General features: G+C 42.3%; 7 protein-coding genes across 7 annotated transcripts; 2 read left to right on the forward strand and 5 right to left on the reverse strand.

The window, feature by feature from the left end:
* The first annotated feature begins 196 nt into the window (after positions 1–196).
* LOC143131104 (histone H2B-like) lies at positions 197–593 on the forward strand. The gene has a single exon (XM_076290504.1). It carries the CDS (start codon positions 203–205, stop codon positions 575–577), a length of 375 nt encoding a protein of 124 aa, XP_076146619.1. The 5' UTR covers positions 197–202; the 3' UTR covers positions 578–593.
* A 604-nt stretch (positions 594–1197) lies between these two features.
* Positions 1198–1622, reverse strand: LOC143131064 (histone H3). The gene has a single exon (XM_076290450.1). The coding sequence runs from the start codon at positions 1620–1622 to the stop codon at positions 1212–1214; it is 411 nt and encodes a 136-aa protein (XP_076146565.1). The 3' UTR covers positions 1198–1211.
* An 856-nt stretch (positions 1623–2478) lies between these two features.
* On the reverse strand, positions 2479–14145 carry LOC143119269 (histone H2AX-like). The gene is made up of 2 exons (XM_076280653.1): positions 13654–14145; positions 2479–2901 (listed from the first exon to the last, which is right to left on the reverse strand). Exons 1-2 carry the CDS (start codon positions 14025–14027, stop codon positions 2520–2522), a joined length of 756 nt encoding a protein of 251 aa, XP_076136768.1. The 5' UTR covers positions 14028–14145; the 3' UTR covers positions 2479–2519.
* Positions 3745–4354, reverse strand: LOC143130995 (histone H1-like). The gene has a single exon (XM_076290334.1). The coding sequence runs from the start codon at positions 4348–4350 to the stop codon at positions 3745–3747; it is 606 nt and encodes a 201-aa protein (XP_076146449.1). The 5' UTR covers positions 4351–4354.
* On the forward strand, positions 11525–11915 carry LOC143131114 (histone H2B-like). Its single transcript, XM_076290515.1, has one exon. The coding sequence runs from the start codon at positions 11525–11527 to the stop codon at positions 11897–11899; it is 375 nt and encodes a 124-aa protein (XP_076146630.1). The 3' UTR covers positions 11900–11915.
* On the reverse strand, positions 12527–12951 carry LOC143131042 (histone H3). The gene has a single exon (XM_076290413.1). The coding sequence runs from the start codon at positions 12949–12951 to the stop codon at positions 12541–12543; it is 411 nt and encodes a 136-aa protein (XP_076146528.1). The 3' UTR covers positions 12527–12540.
* A 1231-nt stretch (positions 14146–15376) lies between the features above and the next one.
* LOC143131095 (histone H2B-like) lies at positions 15377–15777 on the reverse strand. The gene has a single exon (XM_076290496.1). The coding sequence runs from the start codon at positions 15772–15774 to the stop codon at positions 15400–15402; it is 375 nt and encodes a 124-aa protein (XP_076146611.1). The 5' UTR covers positions 15775–15777; the 3' UTR covers positions 15377–15399.
* Between the last annotated feature and the right edge of the window lie 6001 nt (positions 15778–21778).

The following is a 21778-nucleotide window of genomic DNA, read 5'->3' on the forward strand; positions in this document are numbered from 1 at the left end:
CTAACCTTTTCATAATGACCGCCCCCTTCCATACAAAATGACCAATCGTGTCTGGGTATTTAGTTTGGGAGGGAAATGACAGAGCATTCTGCTCGTGAGTGTGTAAATGACGCAGTCCTCTATTTACATATAACTTGGTATATATACCAGGTAACTAGAAAACAAAGTCATACTTTTGATATTTCGTATTTGAAAAATCATCATGCCTGATCCAGCTAAGCCTGCCCCAAAGAAGGGGTCCAAGAAAGCCGTGACCAAGACGACCGCTAAAGGAGGCAAGAAACGCAGAAAGTCCAGAAAGGAAAGTTATGCCATCTACGTGTACAAGGTTCTGAAACAGGTCCATCCTGATACCGGTATCTCTTCCAAGGCCATGGGCATTATGAACTCCTTCGTAAACGACATTTTCGAGCGCATTGCTGGAGAAGCCTCCCGCTTGGCTCACTACAACAAGCGGTCCACCATCTCCTCCAGGGAGATCCAGACCGCTGTGCGTCTGCTTTTGCCCGGTGAGTTGGCTAAGCACGCTGTGTCCGAGGGAACCAAGGCCGTCACCAAGTATACCAGCTCCAAGTAAAGCCGAAATTGAAACCTGCTCCAATTCAAAGGCTCTTTTAAGAGCCACTCACATTCTCTTTGAAAAGAAACTTCCAATGTAAATACGAATCACTGCTCTACTTTAATTTACCTACACTTATTCTGTAAAGTAAGGGATTTTTTTTTATTCTAAGTTACCGCTACTTTTATTACTCTACACTTAGGACCTTTAATATGCCATTTGTCCATACTTGTTACGGCTGCGTTATGCTAAAATGACAAGACTTGAAACGTTGTCGATTCCTAGACAACAGCACAACATCATATTGGCCATGTTCCAGACGAAAACGGCACTAAAACGGCTGAGGGATTTTGATGGAATAAGGTAACAAAAAGCATGACACTTCGTCAAACAAGATCTCAGCGAGGTTGTGCTAGTGTCATTTACCTAGTCTTATTCGGAGCCGAAACTTCCAACCAATCATTTGTGGCTGAGCGGTGTCTGTCTAATCTGTTAATATTACCTAATTATTGAGGCTGCTTGCATTACATCTTATCACCTAGATATTAGTTATCAGACAATACCAAATCAGTTTTGGAACATAGCCTTTTTTCATATTTGAGTGGCTCTTAAAAGAGCCTTTAAATGATCACATCTTGACTTCAAATCAGTTTTAAGCACGCTCCCCACGGATACGACGAGCCAGCTGGATGTCCTTGGGCATGATGGTGACCCTCTTAGCGTGGATGGCGCACAGGTTAGTGTCCTCGAACAGACCGACCAGATAAGCCTCGCTAGCCTCCTGAAGAGCCATGACAGCAGAGCTCTGGAAGCGCAGATCAGTCTTGAAGTCCTGAGCGATTTCTCTGACCAGACGCTGGAAGGGCAGCTTGCGGATCAACAGCTCAGTAGACTTCTGATAACGACGGATCTCTCTCAGAGCCACGGTACCAGGCCTGTAACGGTGAGGCTTCTTCACGCCACCGGTTGCGGGTGCGCTCTTACGTGCAGCCTTGGTGGCGAGCTGCTTCCTCGGAGCCTTACCGCCGGTAGATTTGCGAGCTGTCTGCTTGGTTCTTGCCATTGCGACGTATTCTTCGAGATTGAAGATTAGTAACACAACTGCAGAACGTGGGTATATAAGGCCTAAGGTCGCATCCTGCCCCCTGTACGTCAGGTTATTGGTCTCCGCTGATTGGTCTTCCTGAAAAATGCAAAGGTCATCCCCTAAAAAGCCTCTATCATTACGTTTGTTCTATTCACAATATATTTTCCATATCAATTCGAATTTAAAGAAATGTACTTAAACATTATATCCGCCAGTGCATATAACCTGATGTAGAAAAAACAAACAAATAACTTGTTAGCTAACATGAACAAACACAAATTATGTTCACAATGATGAATACAATTATTTCAATATCAATTCGAATTTAAAGAAATGCACTTAAACATTCCAGCCTTTATTTGCTAAATTTAGGCCTTTAAAGATATGCGTGTTTAAATGGGAATAAAGCAAACTACCATTCATGTTTTGTTTTTTATTGAAATAATGCATCCAAATGACGAGGCCCCAAAAACATCCCACAGACTCGGATGATAAACTAAGAATGTGTATAATGCAGTACTTCCTGTTCATGTTCGTGCATGTGGACGTGCACGTGTGCCTTTGTGGGTTGGGTGCCGATTCATTCTGGTCTTAAGCCATTAAATTGAAAAGAAAAAAAGAAAAAAACACTAACAAATATATTTTATCCATCATCTTAAGAAGTCTGCTGGATCAAAAGTTACTTAGCGACTGACATTTTAGAGTGGCCAAATATTGATCTCTAGTAGAAGATATCTTGTTCTTCAATTGCTTTTTACGTGAAGAAACATTTTTTGACATAACAAAAATGATAACAAAGGCAAGTTGGAATTTTCTTTTCAAGGCATGTAGGTGGCTCTTAAAAGAGCCTTTGTTTTGGAGACTTGAGATGATCTACTTGGACTTCTCCGTCTTCTTGGGCAGCAGAACAGCCTGGATGTTAGGCAGCACACCACCCTGAGCGATGGTCACTCCGCCGAGCAGTTTGTTCAACTCCTCGTCGTTACGCACAGCCAGCTGCAGATGGCGGGGAATGATACGGGTCTTCTTGTTGTCACGGGCAGCGTTACCGGCCAACTCCAGGATCTCAGCCGTCAGGTACTCGAGCACAGCAGCCAAGTAGACCGGTGCACCAGCGCCGACACGCTGAGCGTAGTTGCCTTTGCGCAGCAGCCTGTGCACACGGCCGACGGGGAACTGCAATCCAGCCCTGGATGAACGTGTCTTGGCCTTAGCTCTGGCCTTGCCGCCGGTTTTGCCTCTGCCGCTCATGTTTGTAGTAGGTGTTTAGAGTTCGTCTGAACACTCAAATGCTCAGTTATGGCCAGGCATGCCCTATTATCCCTCATCAGCGCAGGGGTACTTAGTGCCCCAGTGGCTGAGAACACAATGCTGAGAGCCAATCAATGTGTAGCTCGCTGCGGGACATCATCTTCGGTTCTATTTGGCGCGTATTGAAGTCCCATCTCCATTTCAGTGCATCAGCAGCACAATCACAAAAAAGTAACGCATGTCACAGTAGATCCAGTAATCTCCCAGTTTAAGTTACAGTTAGGTTTTCACTTTAATGGTCATAGTAAATCAATAAAGCTTCGCGTGGTAACTGTTACAGTAGTAAACTGTGTGTTTCAGCTTTCGGATACTTTGTGATACAGTGAACATTGGTACAATGTAACAAACTGAAGGTTGTGTGTTGCAACTTTTTGGATACTTTGTGTTGTATTGTTTGAGAGCAACTGCTTTATGAGCAAGAGGGCATGAGTTATTAATTCATTAAACGCAACTGTTGTATGAGCAAAATGGCATGTTTTATGATAACGTAATAATTAAATTAAATGTATTTTAAGTTTGAATTCATGATTAGTTAATTACCCACATACTGTTTATTACCACCGTTTAAACTTCCCTCTGGACTAGTGAGTTTTTTGATAATTTATTTGGTCAATCACGCAGTAGGAAATTTGTCAAAGGTAGAGAGCAAACCAGTCGGTGTGTAAATGTACACACTCAAAGCGAGTATGTTTATATACCAGCAGGCACTATTGGAATAAACCCATTCAAATAACTTTTGGGTGGCTCTTAAAAGAGCCGTTTTATAAACTTGTTGAAAACGCAACATTTACTTCTTCTTGGGTGCAGCCTTTTTGGGCTTGGCAGCTTTAGGCTTTGCCGCCTTGGGTTTCGCTGCCTTTGCTTTCTTGGGGCTCTTTGCTGCCTTCTTGGGTGCAGCGGGCTTCTTAGCCTTCTTCGGGCTCTTCGTTGCCTTTTTCGGCGTGGCGGGCTTCTTGGCTGCTTTCTTCGGAGACTTTTTAGCGGCCGCCGGCTTCTTAGCTGCTGCCTTCTTAGGCTTCTTAGCAGCGGCGGGTTTCTTCGCTGCTGGCTTCTTGGCTTTAGGAGCTGCCTTCTTTGCAGGCTTCTTTTCCACCGCCTTGTTCAGCTTGAAGGAGCCGGAGGCACCAGTTCCCTTGGTCTGGACCAGAGTTCCCTTGGTGACCAAACTCTTGATGGCCACCTTGACACGAGCGTTGTTCTTTTCCACATCGTATCCACCAGCCGCCAAAGCCTTCTTCAGCGCAGCCAGAGAAACTCCCTTCTTCTCTTTAGAGGCAGATATAGCCTTGACGACGAGCTCGCCCACACTAGGACCAGTTTTCTTGGGTCGGGGAGCCTTCTTCTTGGGGGCCTTTGCTGGGGCCGCAGCGGGGACTGGAGCATCTTCTGCCATTGTATCGTTTAGATTTTCCGCAACAACTTCTCGAGAGAGCTGAGAGCATGAATGTCGAACGAGTCGGTGGGCTGGACTTAAAATAAGCATGAGAACCATTTAGACTCAGCAGACTGAGAGCTCTCCCGGCATGTGGTGAAGAAATCACTTGTGTTTTTTTTCTTGTTCTCACTTGTGTTCTTATTTGCCAATAAGACGATGTCTGTTGTGAAGAGCACAGCCTACACTTTAAAATGAATATATGGGGTGTTATGGTTGCCCTTTATCCCTTTTGCAACGAACTGGGAACTTTTGATGTCTAGGTGGAAATGTTGCACTCAGTCTTGGTCTTGTGAGAAAAACATGCACATAATGATAATAAAACCGTGCAAAGCATCAACAAAAAAGTGGCACAAACCAAGAGAGAGTCTCGGTAACGTGTAAAAGCAGTGACAATGTCGTTTTTGCAAAGGTGTACTTTACACAGGGGAGCTTTTTGGACACCGCGAAACACAGTTGATAAACGTGCACCACACGGCTATACCATACAGTTGGCCACAGTAAAGTAACACCTTAATTTACAGTTTTTTTCTGTCGCTTTGGTGCTTTTCTCACATCACTATTAACATTTGCACAGCTGTTAGTGCCTTTCTCAAAACAATTAGTCCAAACTGCAAAACCTAGTGGATAACCTGCAAAAGCACGTCACTTGCTCAAAATGGATAGTCCATTCCTCAAAAGTGTCAATGAAACTGCCAGTGTCATCAAAATGAGAAGTGCTCTCAGTGTTTTACCATGCAAAAAAAGGTTAGAACTCAGTGACACTGCCTGAAAATGCTCCAGACAACACTATACAGTACTTGTACAGCCATTTGAAAACTACAGTAAAGTTACAAATTGCTGTAGTTAGGGGAGTAAGTGAGTACAAGACACTGAATATGTACGTTTCACAGTTTTACTATATGCTCTTTGCAATTCTACAGCATTGTGACAGAATTTGTCACCAATTTTGTATGTAATGACTCAAGCAATGAAGTCAAGACTATTAGTTTTATTGCTATTCAGCATCCATAAGTATAGTTCATTTTGACTGACATGACAAAGCAACTGATACATGTTCAAAAGCATTTGCAATTTGTTCAGAGGAAGGAAAAATTGCTACTATGATGTGCACAAATGACTAAATGTTGTGGAGGTTGAACTAAGAAAACTGAGAAAAGCACCAAAGCGACTGAGAAAAACTGTAATACTATCGCAGAGTGTATTAGGTCCAGGGATGGATTACTGCATGGGCCTATACCGGGCCCAGGCCCAGGGGCCCAAGGGGTCAGGGGGCCCTGAAGCCCAAGTCTTTGCATGGAATCATTGCCTCAATATCAACAAATCAGGATATAGGCTATGAATCTGATTGAATTTATTGGCCATCCCCAAAATGCACCAGTTTACAGGAAATCACATCAAACAAATGAAAAGAATTCTGGGGGAGGACCCCCAAACCCCCCCCTCCCACATATGCGACAATTAATGGGGGGCCCTTAATACATCTGGGCCCAGGGGCCCAAAAGTTCATAATCGGTCCATGATTTGGTCCTACTCCAAATTAGTGTAAAAGTGAAGTGTTGAAATATAACAGTCCAACAAACTCTAAATAGAGTAAATAATTAATATTTGTGTACCTTGTATAGTCTTTAAAATCAGCACTGCAAATTAAGTAACTCTGCATATATTTTTTTCTTAGTGTTAAAAATCTACTCTGTTGTCAAATCAATTCTGAGAAGAATTAAAATCCTTTGCTCATTAACACATTATGTTATTTAAACTTCACACTGGGGGATCAGACAAAGTCCTTTTAGGCAAGTCCCTTCACTCAGCGGCCATATTGCAACGCTTTTTGGGTACTCATCGGGCATTCTATTCGGCAGAAATGCGCGTGCGCAAGGCTTCACGACACCAACAGTGCTCCAGCGGCGAGTTCACAACACATGATTGGCACGATGTCTGCACAACACAGCACATAATTGGCTCAATGTAGTCACATCACACCACATGATTGGCTCAACGTATACACATGTTGACGTTTTGGCGAGGAAGGGGTGGGATATGTGTAGACAACGGCCATATTGGCGTTACAAACTAACCCCATGCATTTCTATGGAGGATTTTTGAGTGCTGTGTCTCCTCATTAGAAAGTCTCTGGATCAGATGACTCAGATACAGTGTAAACCCAGCTCTTATGATCCCTATGACAGTGTGTATTCTCACAGCTTCACTTCTAAGTTAGGTTTGCCGATGGTACAGCAGTTCCAGACCTCATCTCCAACAACGATAAGACTGCCTTCTTGGAGAATGTGCAGAAGCTGATTGCCTGGTATGAGGCAAACTGTCTGCAGCTGAATGTTAACAAAACCAAGGGGCTAATTGTGGACTTCAAAATGAGGTTGCAGCAGACTTCACACCCATCTCTTGATTGATGCAAAACAGGTATAGAGACTTAGTGGTTTTAAATATCTGGGAGTACACATGTCTCAGGACCTGACATGGAGGGTATTCCAATTACGTGGTTCCTGAGTAAGTTAACTTACCTAGCGTTCATGGGCATCGGAAAAACCTTTTTCCCAGTGAAAACGTCATCATTCCGCATCATTCACCTCACCTCATGTGTGAGTCAGAAGTCGGAAACTGGGGCTAGATTTTGCTAACAGAGTTGCCCAGTTAGGGGCTCGTCATCACTTTTGTCGTCACGTTGTAGTTCGTTTGTAGTCCATGTGGCCTTCCATGTCCAACAGTTTTAATGTGAAGTTGGGAATTTGCCGTTTTTGTCACTTGAAAGCTGCATATCTTTCATTTTAAGCAAATACAGTTATTTATTTAGGATTAGTGAGCGTATGTTTTAACCTTTGTTGTGGCATCCGTGTTTGTCACACATTCCGACGGCAAAGTACATGAACACTTGCTGTGGGAAAAACAAAGTAATCACGGGGGCGGTCCTTGTCATTCCCAGGTGCCATGAATGCACCATCAGAGTAAGTGGTAAACCTCCTAATAGAAGATATGGCTTCATTCTCCTAACAAAACAATGCCATATGGCTGTTGTTGTAGGAGTAACAGCCCTATCACCTCCCGATGTGACAGGGTCTGATAACACTGTGACATAGCCTGACAAATAAATATGATTTCAACTTTGCATTACCTTTATTGCATGCACAATGCTTTGAATGCATGCCATAGGCTACAGCCATAGGTTTCCCTGTATAAAGAAAAGTTCATAGTCAATTCAAAGTTCATAGTCAGTTCAAAGTCAATTCTGTCACACCACCTTCAGTCCTGTCACACGGGACATTATGATATAAAAAATGATTAGTTGAGAAAATATTGATTAATCAATTTAATCAATTGTGTAGATGAGGTTGGGGGTATATCCACCATTATGCGTTTGCAAATAAATCTCCTTTGTAAAGTAAAATAAAGTAAAATTTGATCAACAAACGATTATTATGTGCTTACCGTCCACTATGTGTGTTTGAACATTTTTTTTTTATATTTCTTATGGGGATTACACAGTATTTTACAAAAACAAACGTTGTAGCAACATAAAGACAGATATGGTTGGACGCTATTGTTTCTCACTGATTCTTGAAATAATGGACAAAACATGTCCTACAACTTGTCTGTGTTTAGAATGAGTGCATCATCAAGGACACCAAGTCTGCTATTTAGTTTGCAACAAATAGATTTATCTGGAATTCTGGATGATCTTTCCAAGGCAGGTATAGGGAACTTGACTGGCAAATTGTTTTCAATTGCAGTTATGAAGTGCGCCTATCCATTGAAACATGTGGAATTGTGATAAAATATTCTATATTATCCATATTTTTTAATGATAGTCTCTAGACTTTATCCTTCCACTGTTGGACTTATTTGCACCACAACCATGACACACACTCTCATAGAACACCTTATAGAGCACCTCTCTCATACTCTCATAGAGCACCTGCTTACTGAATCACAGTCCCTGCCCTGTCACTGCAAGCACCTCATGCTTATACATCCATAAGTACATTCAATTGGATCTTTGATTTAGTATTTTTGTCATACTTTTTATGGTATGTTGTGTGTGATGTCTGATGTCTGTATGCTACTGAGACCTTGAATCTATCTATGTATCTACCTATGTATCTATCTATCTATCTATCTATGTATCTAAAAAAGTAGCAATTTCGGCAACGTATTGATATCGGTTCTTGTCGGTTCTTTGTTTTGTTGTGAGATGAGGCTAAAGGTCGGATGTGGGCGGTTTTTTTACGTTTATTATGACCGCCAATGATTCCCAGGACACTGAAAGACCGGGGTACACGAAACTTGGTGGGCATGTAACCCCACATGGATAGCATGGAACCATCGTTTTTCGTTTTGATCTGTAGCCCCCCCGCTGGAAGGAGGGTAGGGCAGACACAGTTTTCTGTGAATATCTCGAAAACCGTAGGGTTTAGGAGGACCATTTTTTTTGTGTATGTTGATTTCAAAAGGCCATGTCAACCCATTCCATTACCACTCATTTCATGTATAGCGCCACCTAGTTAAACATAAAAAAGTAAAAATTAGGTGTTGTAATCGCAGGTATCTGTGACCTAACATAGTCAAAACTGGACGAAATTGGAAGTTTCGTGGAATTCCGTTCATGGGGGGCCACACAATAAATTAATTTATGTTACTATACACCAACTGGCCTGTAGGTGGCCGGAGACAGTTTTCTGTGAATATCTCGAGAACCGTAGGGCATAGGAGGTCCACCTTTTTTATGTATGTTGGTCTTAAGGGGGCATGTCAACCCATCCCATTACCACTTATTTCATGTATAGCGCCACCTAGTTAAAAATTAAAAAGCAAAACATTAGGTGTTTTCATCACAATATCTCTGGCTGACAAGGTCAAAACTGCACGAAATTAAAAGTGTAGGATCAGTATGACACCCTCCGAATGCATGCCAAGTTTTGTGTACTTTCGTTCATGGGGGGCCTTACAATAAAATAATTTATGTGTACATTTAGTGACGTACACCAACAAGGATTCCCGGGACACTGAAAGACCGGGGTACACAAAACTTGGTGGGCATGTACCCCCACATGGATAGCATGGAACCGTCATTTTTCGTTTTGATCTGTAGACTCCCCCCCCCCCCCCCGCTGGACTGGACCCCCCAAAAGGAGGGTAGGGCAGACACAGTTCTCTGTGAATATCTTGAGAACTATAGGGCCTAGGATGACCATTTTTTCCGTATGTTTGCCTCCAGGGGTCATGTTAACCCATTTCATGTGCACACATGTGCACAAACAGATACACACACACACACACATACGCAGGCACACACACACACACACATAACATAAACATAACACAAACAATCAAGAATTTCTCAGAATTATGAACAGGCAAGATGGAGGTGGGGTTGTATAAAATTTATTTTACATGTGAAATCTATGAACTAATAATGTTTTGGTACTTGTTGTCTAGCAGAAACCAGTGAGAATTGAGTGTGGATAATGCAATTTAGTGAGACAGTTAGAATCATATAGGCCTTTCAGCGTGATTTCTTTTTGTGAAAAAAATGTGCTGGACTGGGCGGCGGTCGTATTTTGTACCGCTCTGCGGTACATCTAGTTAGCCTAATACTTGGAGGTGTGCGCGAAGAAGGGAGGGGCAGTGAAGGGGGCAGTGCTTCGTAGTTTTCACCAACGTCCTCTCTTTGGTAGTAAATGCGAGTTGCGATCCAATATTTCTTCATAATTCTGTAACTTGAACACAGAACGATGTCTGGCAGAGGTAAAGGAGGTAAAGGTCTTGGAAAGGGAGGCGCTAAGCGTCATCGCAAAGTTCTTCGTGATAACATCCAGGGTATCACCAAGCCTGCAATCAGGCGTTTGGCTCGCCGTGGTGGTGTAAAACGTATCTCTGGTCTCATCTACGAAGAGACCCGTGGCGTGTTGAAGGTTTTCCTGGAGAACGTGATTCGTGATGCTGTCACCTACACCGAGCACGCTAAAAGAAAGACCGTAACCGCTATGGACGTCGTCTATGCTCTGAAACGCCAGGGTCGTACTCTGTACGGTTTTGGTGGTTAAACATCAGATCTCTTCATCGATTTATACCCAAAAGGCTCTTTTAAGAGCCGCCCAATTCCTTATAAAATGATATATTCCATCTAGAGTAATTTTTATTATGAACTTACTAATAATGCCCCACGTCCATACAATGACAGACTGCTACAGGATTTGGGCTGTAGGGCACTGCGATCATATGAGGCTCTTCGCATTGTCTGCATCCAATGGTTTGTTGCCAAGATCCATGTGTTCATATTAAAGTCAAAAACAAAGAAATGCCAGAACGCTTGCTATCATAACATATGTGCAGGTGCGACGCCATGAATGACCCCATTGTTATTAGGCTTCACAACAAAATCGTCTGGCAAATATAAACAAAACAACAATATAGGCCTAAATGTTGAATAGTCCTACCTACGTAACACAAAAAGCCTTCTTTCATCACTTGAATCGTTACATGCAAAAGTGTTAAACTAATTGTCTTAGCTAGTTTTCATAATCTGCTAAGCGTATATGTAGCCTGACAGACAGGAACGCCAGGGTGTACAGGCTAGAAATATTTACTTTTACAGTAAATTTGGCTTACAGTGGTGTTTCCTATGTTTTACTGCAAATTTGTCATTTTCCCTTTGCAGAATGCTGTAAAAGCCTTTGTTTCCTTTATACTGTAAGAATGGCAGTACCAACAGTATACAATACAGGGCAATCGTTACAGAGTTTTGCTGTGCACATTTTATCATGATTCGAGTAAAGAACCAGGAAAACTAATAATGAATTATAATGTTAAAAGTAAAACTATGTGGCATAGATTTCGAAGGATTACCTTCCTACGGTAGAAAAGTGCGGGAAAGGAAACACAAGAAGGTGGTGTAAACCGATGATCTGTGGGAGGTGCTAACCTTTTCATTAATGACCGCCCCCTTCCATACAAAATGACCAATCGTGTCTGGGTATTTAGTTTGGGAGGGAAATGACAGGGCATTCTGCTCGTGAGTGTGTAAATGACGCAGTCCTCTATTTACATATAACTTGGTATATACACCAGGTAACTAAAAAACAAAGTCATACTTTTGATATTTCGTACTCAGAAAATCATCATGCCTGATCCAGCTAAGCCTGCCCCAAAGAAGGGGTCCAAGAAAGCCGTGACCAAGACGGCCGCTAAAGGAGGAAAGAAACGCAGAAAGTCCAGGAAGGAAAGTTACGCCATCTACGTGTACAAGGTTCTGAAACAGGTCCATCCTGATACCGGTATCTCTTCCAAGGCCATGGGCATTATGAACTCCTTCGTAAACGACATTTTCGAGCGCATCGCTGGAGAAGCCTCCCGCTTGGCTCACTACAACAAGCGGTCCACCATCTCCTCCAGGGAGATCCAGACCGCTGTGCGTCTGCTTTTGCCCGGTGAGTTGGCTAAGCACGCCGTGTCCGAGGGAACCAAGGCCGTCACCAAGTACACCAGCTCCAAGTAAAGCCGAAATAGAAACCGGCTCCAATTCAAAGGCTCTTTTAAGAGCCACTCACATTCTCTTTGAAAAGAAACTTCCAATGTAAATACGAATCACTGCTCTACTTTAATTTACCTACACTTATTCTGTAAAGTAAGTTACTGCTACTTTTATTACTGTACACTTAGGACCTTTAATATGCTATTTGTCCATACTTGTTACGGCTGCGTTATGCTAAAATGACATGAAACAAGACTTGAAACGTTGTCGATTCCTAGACAACAGCACAACATCAACATCATATTGGGAGACACATTGACCATGTTCCAGACGAAAACGGCACTAAAACGGCTATGAGGGATTTTGATGGAATAAGGTAACAAAAAGCATGACACTTCGTCAAACAAGATCTCAGCGAGGTTGTGCTAGTGTCATTTACCTAGTCTTATTCGGAGCCGAAACTTCCAACCAATCATTTGTGGCTGAGCGGTGTCTGTCTAATCTGTTAATATTACCTAATTATTGAGGCTGCTTGCATTACATCTTATCACCTAGATATTAGTTATCAGACAATACCAAATCAGTTTTGGAACATAGCCTTTTTTCATATTTGAGTGGCTCTTAAAAGAGCCTTTAAATGATCACATCTTGACTTCAAATCAGTTTTAAGCACGCTCCCCACGGATACGACGAGCCAGCTGGATGTCCTTGGGCATGATGGTGACCCTCTTAGCGTGGATGGCGCACAGGTTAGTGTCCTCGAACAGACCGACCAGATAAGCCTCGCTAGCCTCCTGAAGAGCCATGACAGCAGAGCTCTGGAAGCGTAGATCAGTCTTGAAGTCCTGAGCGATTTCTCTGACCAGACGCTGGAAGGGCAGCTTGCGGATCAACAGCTCAGTAGACTTCTGGTAACGACGGATCTCTCTCAGAGCCACGGTACCAGGCCTGTAACGGTGAGGCTTCTTCACGCCACCGGTTGCGGGTGCACTTTTACGCGCAGCCTTAGTGGCGAGCTGCTTCCTCGGAGCCTTACCTCCGGTAGATTTGCGAGCTGTCTGCTTGGTTCTTGCCATTGCGACGTATTCTTCGGAATTGAAGAGAATGAACACTTCTGCGGATCTGTGATATATATGGCCTACTCAGCCTGAGTACGTCAGCTTGGTGGTCACCGCTGATTGGTCTTCATTGGTTCATTCCGAGTGGCGCCTGAAATTCAAAATGCAAAGTCCGCCCAATATCCTGTATCATAGTATTTAGAAAAACCGAATCAATATAAAATGTAAAATAAAATAATGCACTTAACCATTACATCGGCCAGTGGTTATAGCCTGGTATAAAAACAGTCACAACAAACAATACCTTATTAGCTGGCATGTACGAACAAATAATGACCTAAGGTAGCTTGTATTTGCTAAATTAAGTCCTACAAATAACTGTGATTTTAAACAAGAAAACACAAGCTTACACATGACATGCCTTGTTTTTTTATATAAAAGCAGAGTCTTTCTAATGAGACAAAGCACTCAAAATCCTCCATAGAAATGCATGGGTTAGTTTGTAACGCCGTTGTCTACACATCCCACCCCTTCCTCGGCAAACGTCGACATGTGAATACATTGAGCACAAATTGAGCACCACAAAGCAACTGGCTTAGGGCGAGCACGGATTACAGAAAATATGTCGAATACCTAAACAACTTGGAATTTCTTTTTTATCGGTATTTGGGTGGCTCTTAAAAGAGCCTTTGTTTGGGAGACTTGTAGGGACAGGTTTACTTAGACTTCTCAGTCTTCTTGGGCAGCAGAACAGCCTGGATATTAGGCAGCACACCACCCTGAGCGATGGTCACTCCGCCGAGTAGTTTGTTCAACTCCTCGTCATTACGCACAGCCAGCTGCAGGTGGCGGGGAATGATACGTGTCTTCTTGTTGTCACGGGCAGCGTTGCCGGCCAACTCCAGGATCTCAGCTGTCAAATACTCGAGTACAGCAGCCAAGTAGACCGGTGCACCAGCGCCAACGCGCTGAGCATAGTTGCCTTTACGTAGCAGCCTGTGCACACGGCCGACGGGGAACTGAAGTCCAGCCCTGGATGAACGAGTCTTGGCCTTAGCTCTGGCCTTGCCGCCGGTTTTGCCTCTGCCGCTCATGTTTACAGTAGATGTTGAGAATTCGTCTGGATATCAAATGCTCACTTAAGGTCAGGCATGTCGTATTATTCCACACCAGCGCGGGTTACTCAGTGCCACAATTGGCTGACAATACAATGGTGAGAGCCAATCAAGGTGTAGTTAGTTGCGGGACGTGAATCTGAATTCAATTTGGCGCGTAGCACTTCTCCCTATCAGTGCATTGTCTCCAATCAATAGACACGCATGGCATAGTAGAGAAATACTACATTAATATCACAATTTAAGTTACAGCAAAGTTTCCGGATAAGGGGTTCTTTTTTATAGTCATAATAAACCAAGCTTCCTGTGGTGACTCACACATAGTTTTCCGAACACTGCTACAATGTAGCAAACTGAAATGGTTGTGTTGCAAGATTTTGGATACTTTGTATAATGTTTGGAAACGAAACGTTGATCAGAATAACTGCTGCTATGGATAAGAGGGCATATTTATGACAACGTAGTAATCTATCCAATACAATATATTTTAAAATGTAATTCATGATCCATTGGCTTTTCATGCAGTATGAGTTTATGGAGAGCAAATCAGTCTATGTGGGCGTGAATGTGTATGCACAGACATAATGTGTTAGCCTAGAGGTCACTATTGGAATAAATGCATTAAAAGAACGTTGGGTGGCTATGAAGTCATTTTGTAAACATGGTAAAATCGACCAAAACATTTACTTCTTGGATTTGACAACTTTAAGGTAGTGTCGCTGCTTTGGCGTTCTTTGGGCTCTTTGCTGTATTCATGGATACAGCGGACTTCTTAACCTTCATGATGTACGGTTGAATGCAGACAAAGGAGTTCATGACTCAATGCATTTTTTTACGCATAGACCTCTGAAGTTCGCCTACAAAAAAGAACCAAAACGGCCATCTTTGCCCATATAAGGAGATCCGATTGTTAATTGAAGCTAACTACCTATGGCAAGTTGCATTGCAGGTTAGCTCTGGGGTAGCAAAAATCTAAGTGTCCCGCCTTGACGTACCCGAGATCACAGTATCCACTCGAAGGCAGAGGACAAAAGTGTGTTCAGGAAAACGTCTGCATTTCAGACTTTTTCTTCCCCGCTAGAGTTTAACAGGTGCGATAATTCAAAATCCCCATGTTATTTTCCCATAGGAAAAATCGCCAGATACCGGATGTCAAAGATGGCTGCTTTTTTGTAGGCGAACTTCAGAGGTCTATTAAGGATCTGATCCGATTGCTGATTTACATTAATGACGTTAATATAAGAAACGAAAATATTAAATTCAAATAATTCAATTGTTCTGGAATTACTTTTCAGAGGATGTGGGTGGCTCTTAAAAGAGCCGTTGGTTTATAAGACGTTAAGAAAAAGCTTTACTTGGAGCTTGTGTACTTGGTGACGGCCTTTGTTCCTTCGGAGACGGCGTGCTTTGCAAGCTCGCCGGGCAGAAGCAGACGCACGGCGGTCTGGATCTCCCTGGAAGTGATGGTAGAACGTTTGTTGTAATGAGCCAAACGGGAGGCCTCTCCACCAATGCGCTCAAAGATGTCATTCACGAAGGAGTTCATGATGCCCATGGCCTTGGAAGAGATACCGGTGTCGGGGTGGACCTGCTTCAGGACCTTGTACACGTAGATGGCATAACTCTCCTTCCTGGACTTTCTGCGTTTCTTGCCTCCTTTTCCAGCAGTCTTCGTCACTGCTTTCTTGGAGCCTTTCTTGGGCGCTGGCTTTGCGGGTTCAGGCATGACGCAAATAGAGAAGTGATCTCTGTTCAATGTAAATAACGTTTTTGGTGCCCCGCTTAAATACAACACTCTATGCAAATGATGAACGAAAGTCTCTGATCAGTCATTCCTCCCACACACACCACGCCCCTATTCAGAAACGAACGGCCCACGATAGCACCACCCACAAATCGTCAGTACGTAGCATACCCAGAGACTTTGGGGAGCAGGTGAGAATGTTTCAGAGGTTTGCTAAAAAACCTCGTGCAACTCGAATTCTTCATAACAGTATTTCAAGGTAGGTGGAACAGCAAATACCAACGACATGCAGAAATTAATTTATCAATACAATACCATCATGATGAGCAGATACATCCCGTTTGCCAATATTACTAGATGGGCGCACAGATCCTCAGTGGTCGGCCACAACGTTTTACAGTTTTTTTTTCTGAATGCTTAAACACAACCGTGATTCTTACAGCACAATTTCTAAAACTATTCATACTTATAGCAAAACCACTCACTGTGTTCGCAAAACTAAAAGCACAAAAACTGCTTAGCACTCAGTTTGCAATTTTGTAACACACACTTTGCACAACTGTAGGCACAATCAAAGTCCTTTTAGGCAAGTCCCTCCACTCGGCGGCCATATTGCAACGCTTTTTGGGCACTCATCTGGCATCTATTTAGGCAGAAATGCGCATGCGCAAGGTTTCACGACACCATTCTTGCTCCACCGGCTACATCACAACACATGATTGGCACAATGACTTCACAACACACCACATGATTGGCTCAATGTATTCACATGTCGACGTTTTGCCGCGGAAGGGGTGTTATGTAGACAACTAACCCCATGCATTTCTATAGGGGATTTTTTGAGTGCTGACTGCTGTGTCTCCGCATTAGAAAGTCTCTGCCTATAATCATACATCCAACAAGAGCACCAAAGACCATATTACATTTTTTTCTGATTGCTTAAGCACATTTTTTGCAAAACTCTACACACAAATAGGAAAACCTTTCACCAAATCAGCAAAACATTGTAGTTCTCTTGCAAAAGCTAACACACCTTGCTTAACTCTTCACACCTTTGGAAAAATGGTGTTTTCGTATCAAACAGTAAACACAAGCCATCACAATAGTAAGCACACAATGTGCCAACTACACACTGATGGTATGAATAAAACACACATCTGGCTTTTGCCTTCTCTGTGCACAAGGTAGACTATGTCAGTTTGAAGTCATACTTTTGTCATAGTTCTGTAAACATACAGGGATCCAAGCTTCAAGTATTGGTGTTTATTTACACACATCAAAACAAACACAAGTGTGTTTTTTTTCAAGTCAAAACACAAAATAGCAATTTCACTGAGACAAAACAAATCAGTCTACATCGGGTCGTCTCTCTCAAAGTTCCGTCTACATCACATGCAATGTCCTAGTCCAAGGCACCAGGAAAAATATATTCTGGAATGACGTATCCAGGCCTGACATGACAATATCCCCACATGTAGACTGATTTGTTTGCCTGTCTATTTCCTTCTCTTCTTACCCTTCCTCTTCCCCCTCCTTGTCCTCCTCTTGCTCCTCCTTGTCCTCTTCCTCTAACTTCACCTCCTTGTCCTTGTCATCCTCTCCCTCTCACTTCTTCACCTCTGCATCCTCTTCCTCCTTTTCTTCCTCCTACTTCTTCACATCCACGTCCTATTCTTCAGCCTCCTCTAATTCTTACTTTTCTCACTTCCTCCATTGTACCCATTGTACATTACCTGTGGCTTATTTATAGTGCTTAGGCTGATTGAAAAGTGAACTAATTATCTAAAACAGTTTTCACATGAGAAAGTGTGCCAGAGATTTGGCAAAATAGTGTAAATAATAGCCATACATGTGTATGATTTGCCAGGAGTGTGTTGATCATTTGGAAATTGAGTGTAAAGCAGTGAGTTGTGTTTACAGTTCCGCAAAAAGAGTGCTGTGCAGTGAATTGTGCCTACAGTTGTGCAAAGTGTGTGTTACAAAATTGCAAACTGAGTGCAAAGCAGTGTTTGTGCTTTTAGTTTTGCGAACTCAGTGAGTGGTTTTGCTATAAGTATTACAGTTTTTTCTGATTGCTTAAGCACATTTTTTGTAACTATGGCTTTTTTTGCAAAACTCTACACACAAATGGCAAAACCTCTCACCCAATCAGCAAAACATTGTAGTTCTCTTGCAAAAGCTAACACACCTTTCTTAACTCTTCACACCTTCGTAAAAATTGTGTTTTCGTATCTAACAGTAAACACAAGCCATCACAATAGTAAGCACACAATGTGCCAACAACACACTGATGGTATGAATAAAAAACACATCTGGCTTTTGCTTTCTCTGTGCACAAGGTAGACTATGTCAGTTTGAGGTCATACTTTTGTCATAGTTCTGTAAACATACAGGGATCCAAACTTCAAGTATTAGTGTTTACTGTTTTTACACACAAGTGTGTTTTTCCAAGTCAAAACACAAAATAGCATTTCACTGAGACAAAACAAATCAGTCTACATCGGGTCGTCTCTCTCAAAATTCTGTCTACATCACATGCAATGTCCTAGTCCAAGGCACCGGGAAAAATATATTCTGGAATGACGTATCCAGGCCTGACATGACAATATCCCCACATGTAGACTGTTTTTTTGTCTGTAAAAGGCCTATTTCTTTCTCTTCTCACTCTTCCTGCTCACTCCATTGTACCCATTGTACATTACCTGTGGCTTATTTATAGTGCTTAGGCTGATTGCAAAGTGAACTAATTATCTAAAACAGTTTTCACATGAGAAAGTGTGCCAGAGGGTTGGCAAAATAGTGTAAATAATAGCCATTGTGCCTACAGTTGTGCAAAGTGTATGTTACAAAATTGCAAACGGAGTGCAAAGCAGTGTTTGTGCTTTTAGTTTTGCGAACTCAGTGAGTGGTTTTGCCATTTGTGTGTAGAGTTTTGCAAAAAAAGCCATAGTTACAAAAAATGTGTTTAAGCATTCAGAAAAAACTGTAATGTTTATTTACACACATCAAAACAAACACAAGTGTGTTTTTCCAAGTCAAAACACAAAATAGCATTTCACTGAGACAACACAAATCAGTCTACATCGGGTCGTCTCTCTCAAAATTCTGTCTACATCACATGCAATGTCCTAGTCCAAGGCACCGGGAAAAATATATTCTGGAATGACGTATCCAGGCCTGACATGACAATATCCCCACATGTAGACTGTTTTTTTGTCTGTAAAAGGGCTATTTCTTTCTCTTCTCACTCTTCCTGCTCACTCCATTGTACCCATTGTACATTACCTGTGGCTTATTTATAGTGCTTAGGCTGATTGCAAAGTGAACTAATTATCTAAAACAGTTTTCACATGAGAAAGTGTGCCAGAGAGTTGACAAAATAGTGTAAATAATAGCCATTGTGCCTACAGTTGTGCAAAGTGTGTGTTACAAAATTGCAAACTGAGTGCAAAGCAGTGTTTGTGCTTTTAGTTTTGCGAACTCAGTGAGTGGTTTTGCCATTTGTGTGTAGAGTTTTGCAAAAAAAGCCATAGTTACAAAAAATGTGTTTAAGCATTCAGAAAAAACTGTAAGAGACCAACAAAGCAGTGCGAAGGAAAGCCAGAGCTGACAAGCGTGCATATCTAGAAGATCTTGCAAGACAAGCAGAAGAGGCAGCTCGGAAAGGGAACAAGGGAAAGTTATAAGATCACCAAAATAGTGAGTGGCAAACACAAACAAACAACTGAGACACCAATAGTAGAGAAAAATGGGCAACTACTGAGAAATGAGTCACAGCAAGAAGCCTGTTGGGCAGAGGACTTTAAGGAAGTTCTAAACAGACCAGCACCCACATTAGAACCTGATGTTCAGCATGCAGAGAATGACCTGGACATATGGCATAGAACCTCCAACAAAAGCTGAAATGGTCTCAGCCATTAAGTCCCTAAAAAATGGAAAAGCCCTAGGCCAAGATAACCTGAAATGCAGAGCTCTTCAAAACAGATCCAGATTTAACCGCCAAAATACTCCAACCACTCTGGAAGGACCGCTGAAAGGAGTTATCATAAAGATACCAAAAAAGGGCAATTTAAGAGATTGTAACAACTGGCGCGGGATCACACTCCTATCAATACCAAATACAAAAATCATTGTGCAACGTCTTACAGAGGCCGTGGATGAGAAGCTCAGGAATGAACAGGCAGGTTTCTGTAAGGGAAGGGGATGCATTGACCAGATATTTGCACTGCAGAATATTATAGAGCAATGCACAGAATGGCAGAGGCAATTATACATCTAATTTTGTTGACTTTGAAAAGGCATTCGATAGCATACACCGTGAAGGCCTCTGGAACATCTTAAGGATGTATGGAATCCCACACCACAGCACATAGTCGACCTCATCAAGAGTCAGACAAGGATGTGTGATGTCAGCACTGATCTTTAACATCGTTATAGACTGGGTGATGCGTCTCACAACAGAAGAAAAAGGAAGAGGCATAAGATGGACCCTCTTCTCAATGTTAGAAGACCTGGATTTTGTTGACGATTTAGCTCTAGTCTCACTCACTCACCAACACATGCAAGAGAAGACATCACGTCTCGGCTGCTTTGCACAGCAAGTTGGCCTGAAAATTAATCAGAGGAAATCGGAGGTGATGGCACTATAAACGTCTCAGATCCACCACCAATCCTTGTGTACGGAGAAGTTCTAACAACAACAAAGGAGTTTACCTACCTTGGCAGTACTGTAAGATTTGATGGGGGTGCACACAATGACATAAAAAACAGAATCAATAAAGCCAGGAATGCGTTCAGAATGATGAACAACATATGGAAGTCACAGCAATATAGAACAAAGACAAAACTGAGGATATATCAGAGTTGTGTGCTATCCTCCCTCCTGTATTGAGCAGAATGCTGGAGGATGAAACGACCTGTGTCAACTGTGAGTCTTCGACACAAAAAGTCTACAAAGGATATGTCGAAATTTTTGGCCCAATAAGATATCCAAGAAGATCTACTGACTAGATGCTAACAAGACAGCATGGATAGTATTATAACAAAGAGGCGCTGGAACTGGCTTGGACATGTTCTGAGAAGAGAGCAGGACAGCATCCCAAGAATTGCCCTTCGCTGGATACCTGAAGGAAGAAGAAAGAGAAGACGACCCAAGAACACCTGGCGGTGCACAGTAGAAGAGGAAATGAAATCTATGAACCTGACATGGGAAGGTGTCCAGAAAACAGCCCAGAACCAACCAGAGTGGAGAACCTTTGTTGTTGCCCTACGTGGCAGGAGGCAAAACGGGCAGTAAGTAAGTAAGTTTCTGTTATACGTTTTTTTTTTTTTCTAGACTTTAAATTTGTCTATGTTCTCTGACCTGTGAAATATGTCAGTGCTATGGTAACTTGACAATATACCTCAAACAAGGACATTTTCAATTTTTAACATTTTAAATAAGAAATGATAGTGTCATAATAATTGGCTTCTAGCCTTAACTGAGTTGATGGTATTAATGTGACAACCTGATTTTTTATTATTTATTTTTACTTTTTTTGTATTTACATTGATAGAGGTTGTGCACACACCAGTTTCAGGTCAGTGAAGGGTTAGGTGCCTTGCTCAAGGGCCCTTCAGCCGATTCCTACTGGTCGGGGTTCAAAACGGCAACCCTTCGGTTACAAGTCCGAAGCGCGGCTGCCCCAAGCTTACAGCTTTCATATACGTCACCAAAAACGCCCACTTCTGAGTTTCACAAAGTAACCAAGAAGAAAAGTAGGACCGACATTGATACTTTGGACAGCTGTTGTTTTTTTTTGTTTTGTTTATCACAACTCAACACAGGACAGGCACACTTAACCCTTGTGTGTGTGTGTAATGTTGTTTTTTTCTTCTGACTGATACTTTATGGCCTTAACTTGATAATGACAAAATGAATAAATAATTTGGTAGACATGCCAACATACCCCTACACATTTACATCCTTAACAAGATGTTTGGGTCA

This window comes from Alosa pseudoharengus, unplaced genomic scaffold (assembly GCF_046254945.1).
Source record: "Alosa pseudoharengus isolate Yale_2024_CS ecotype anadromous, Long Island Sound unplaced genomic scaffold, YU_APseudo_1.1 YU_APseudo_1.1_scf_1, whole genome shotgun sequence".
NCBI classification, from domain to species: Eukaryota; Metazoa; Chordata; class Actinopteri; order Clupeiformes; family Clupeidae; genus Alosa; species Alosa pseudoharengus.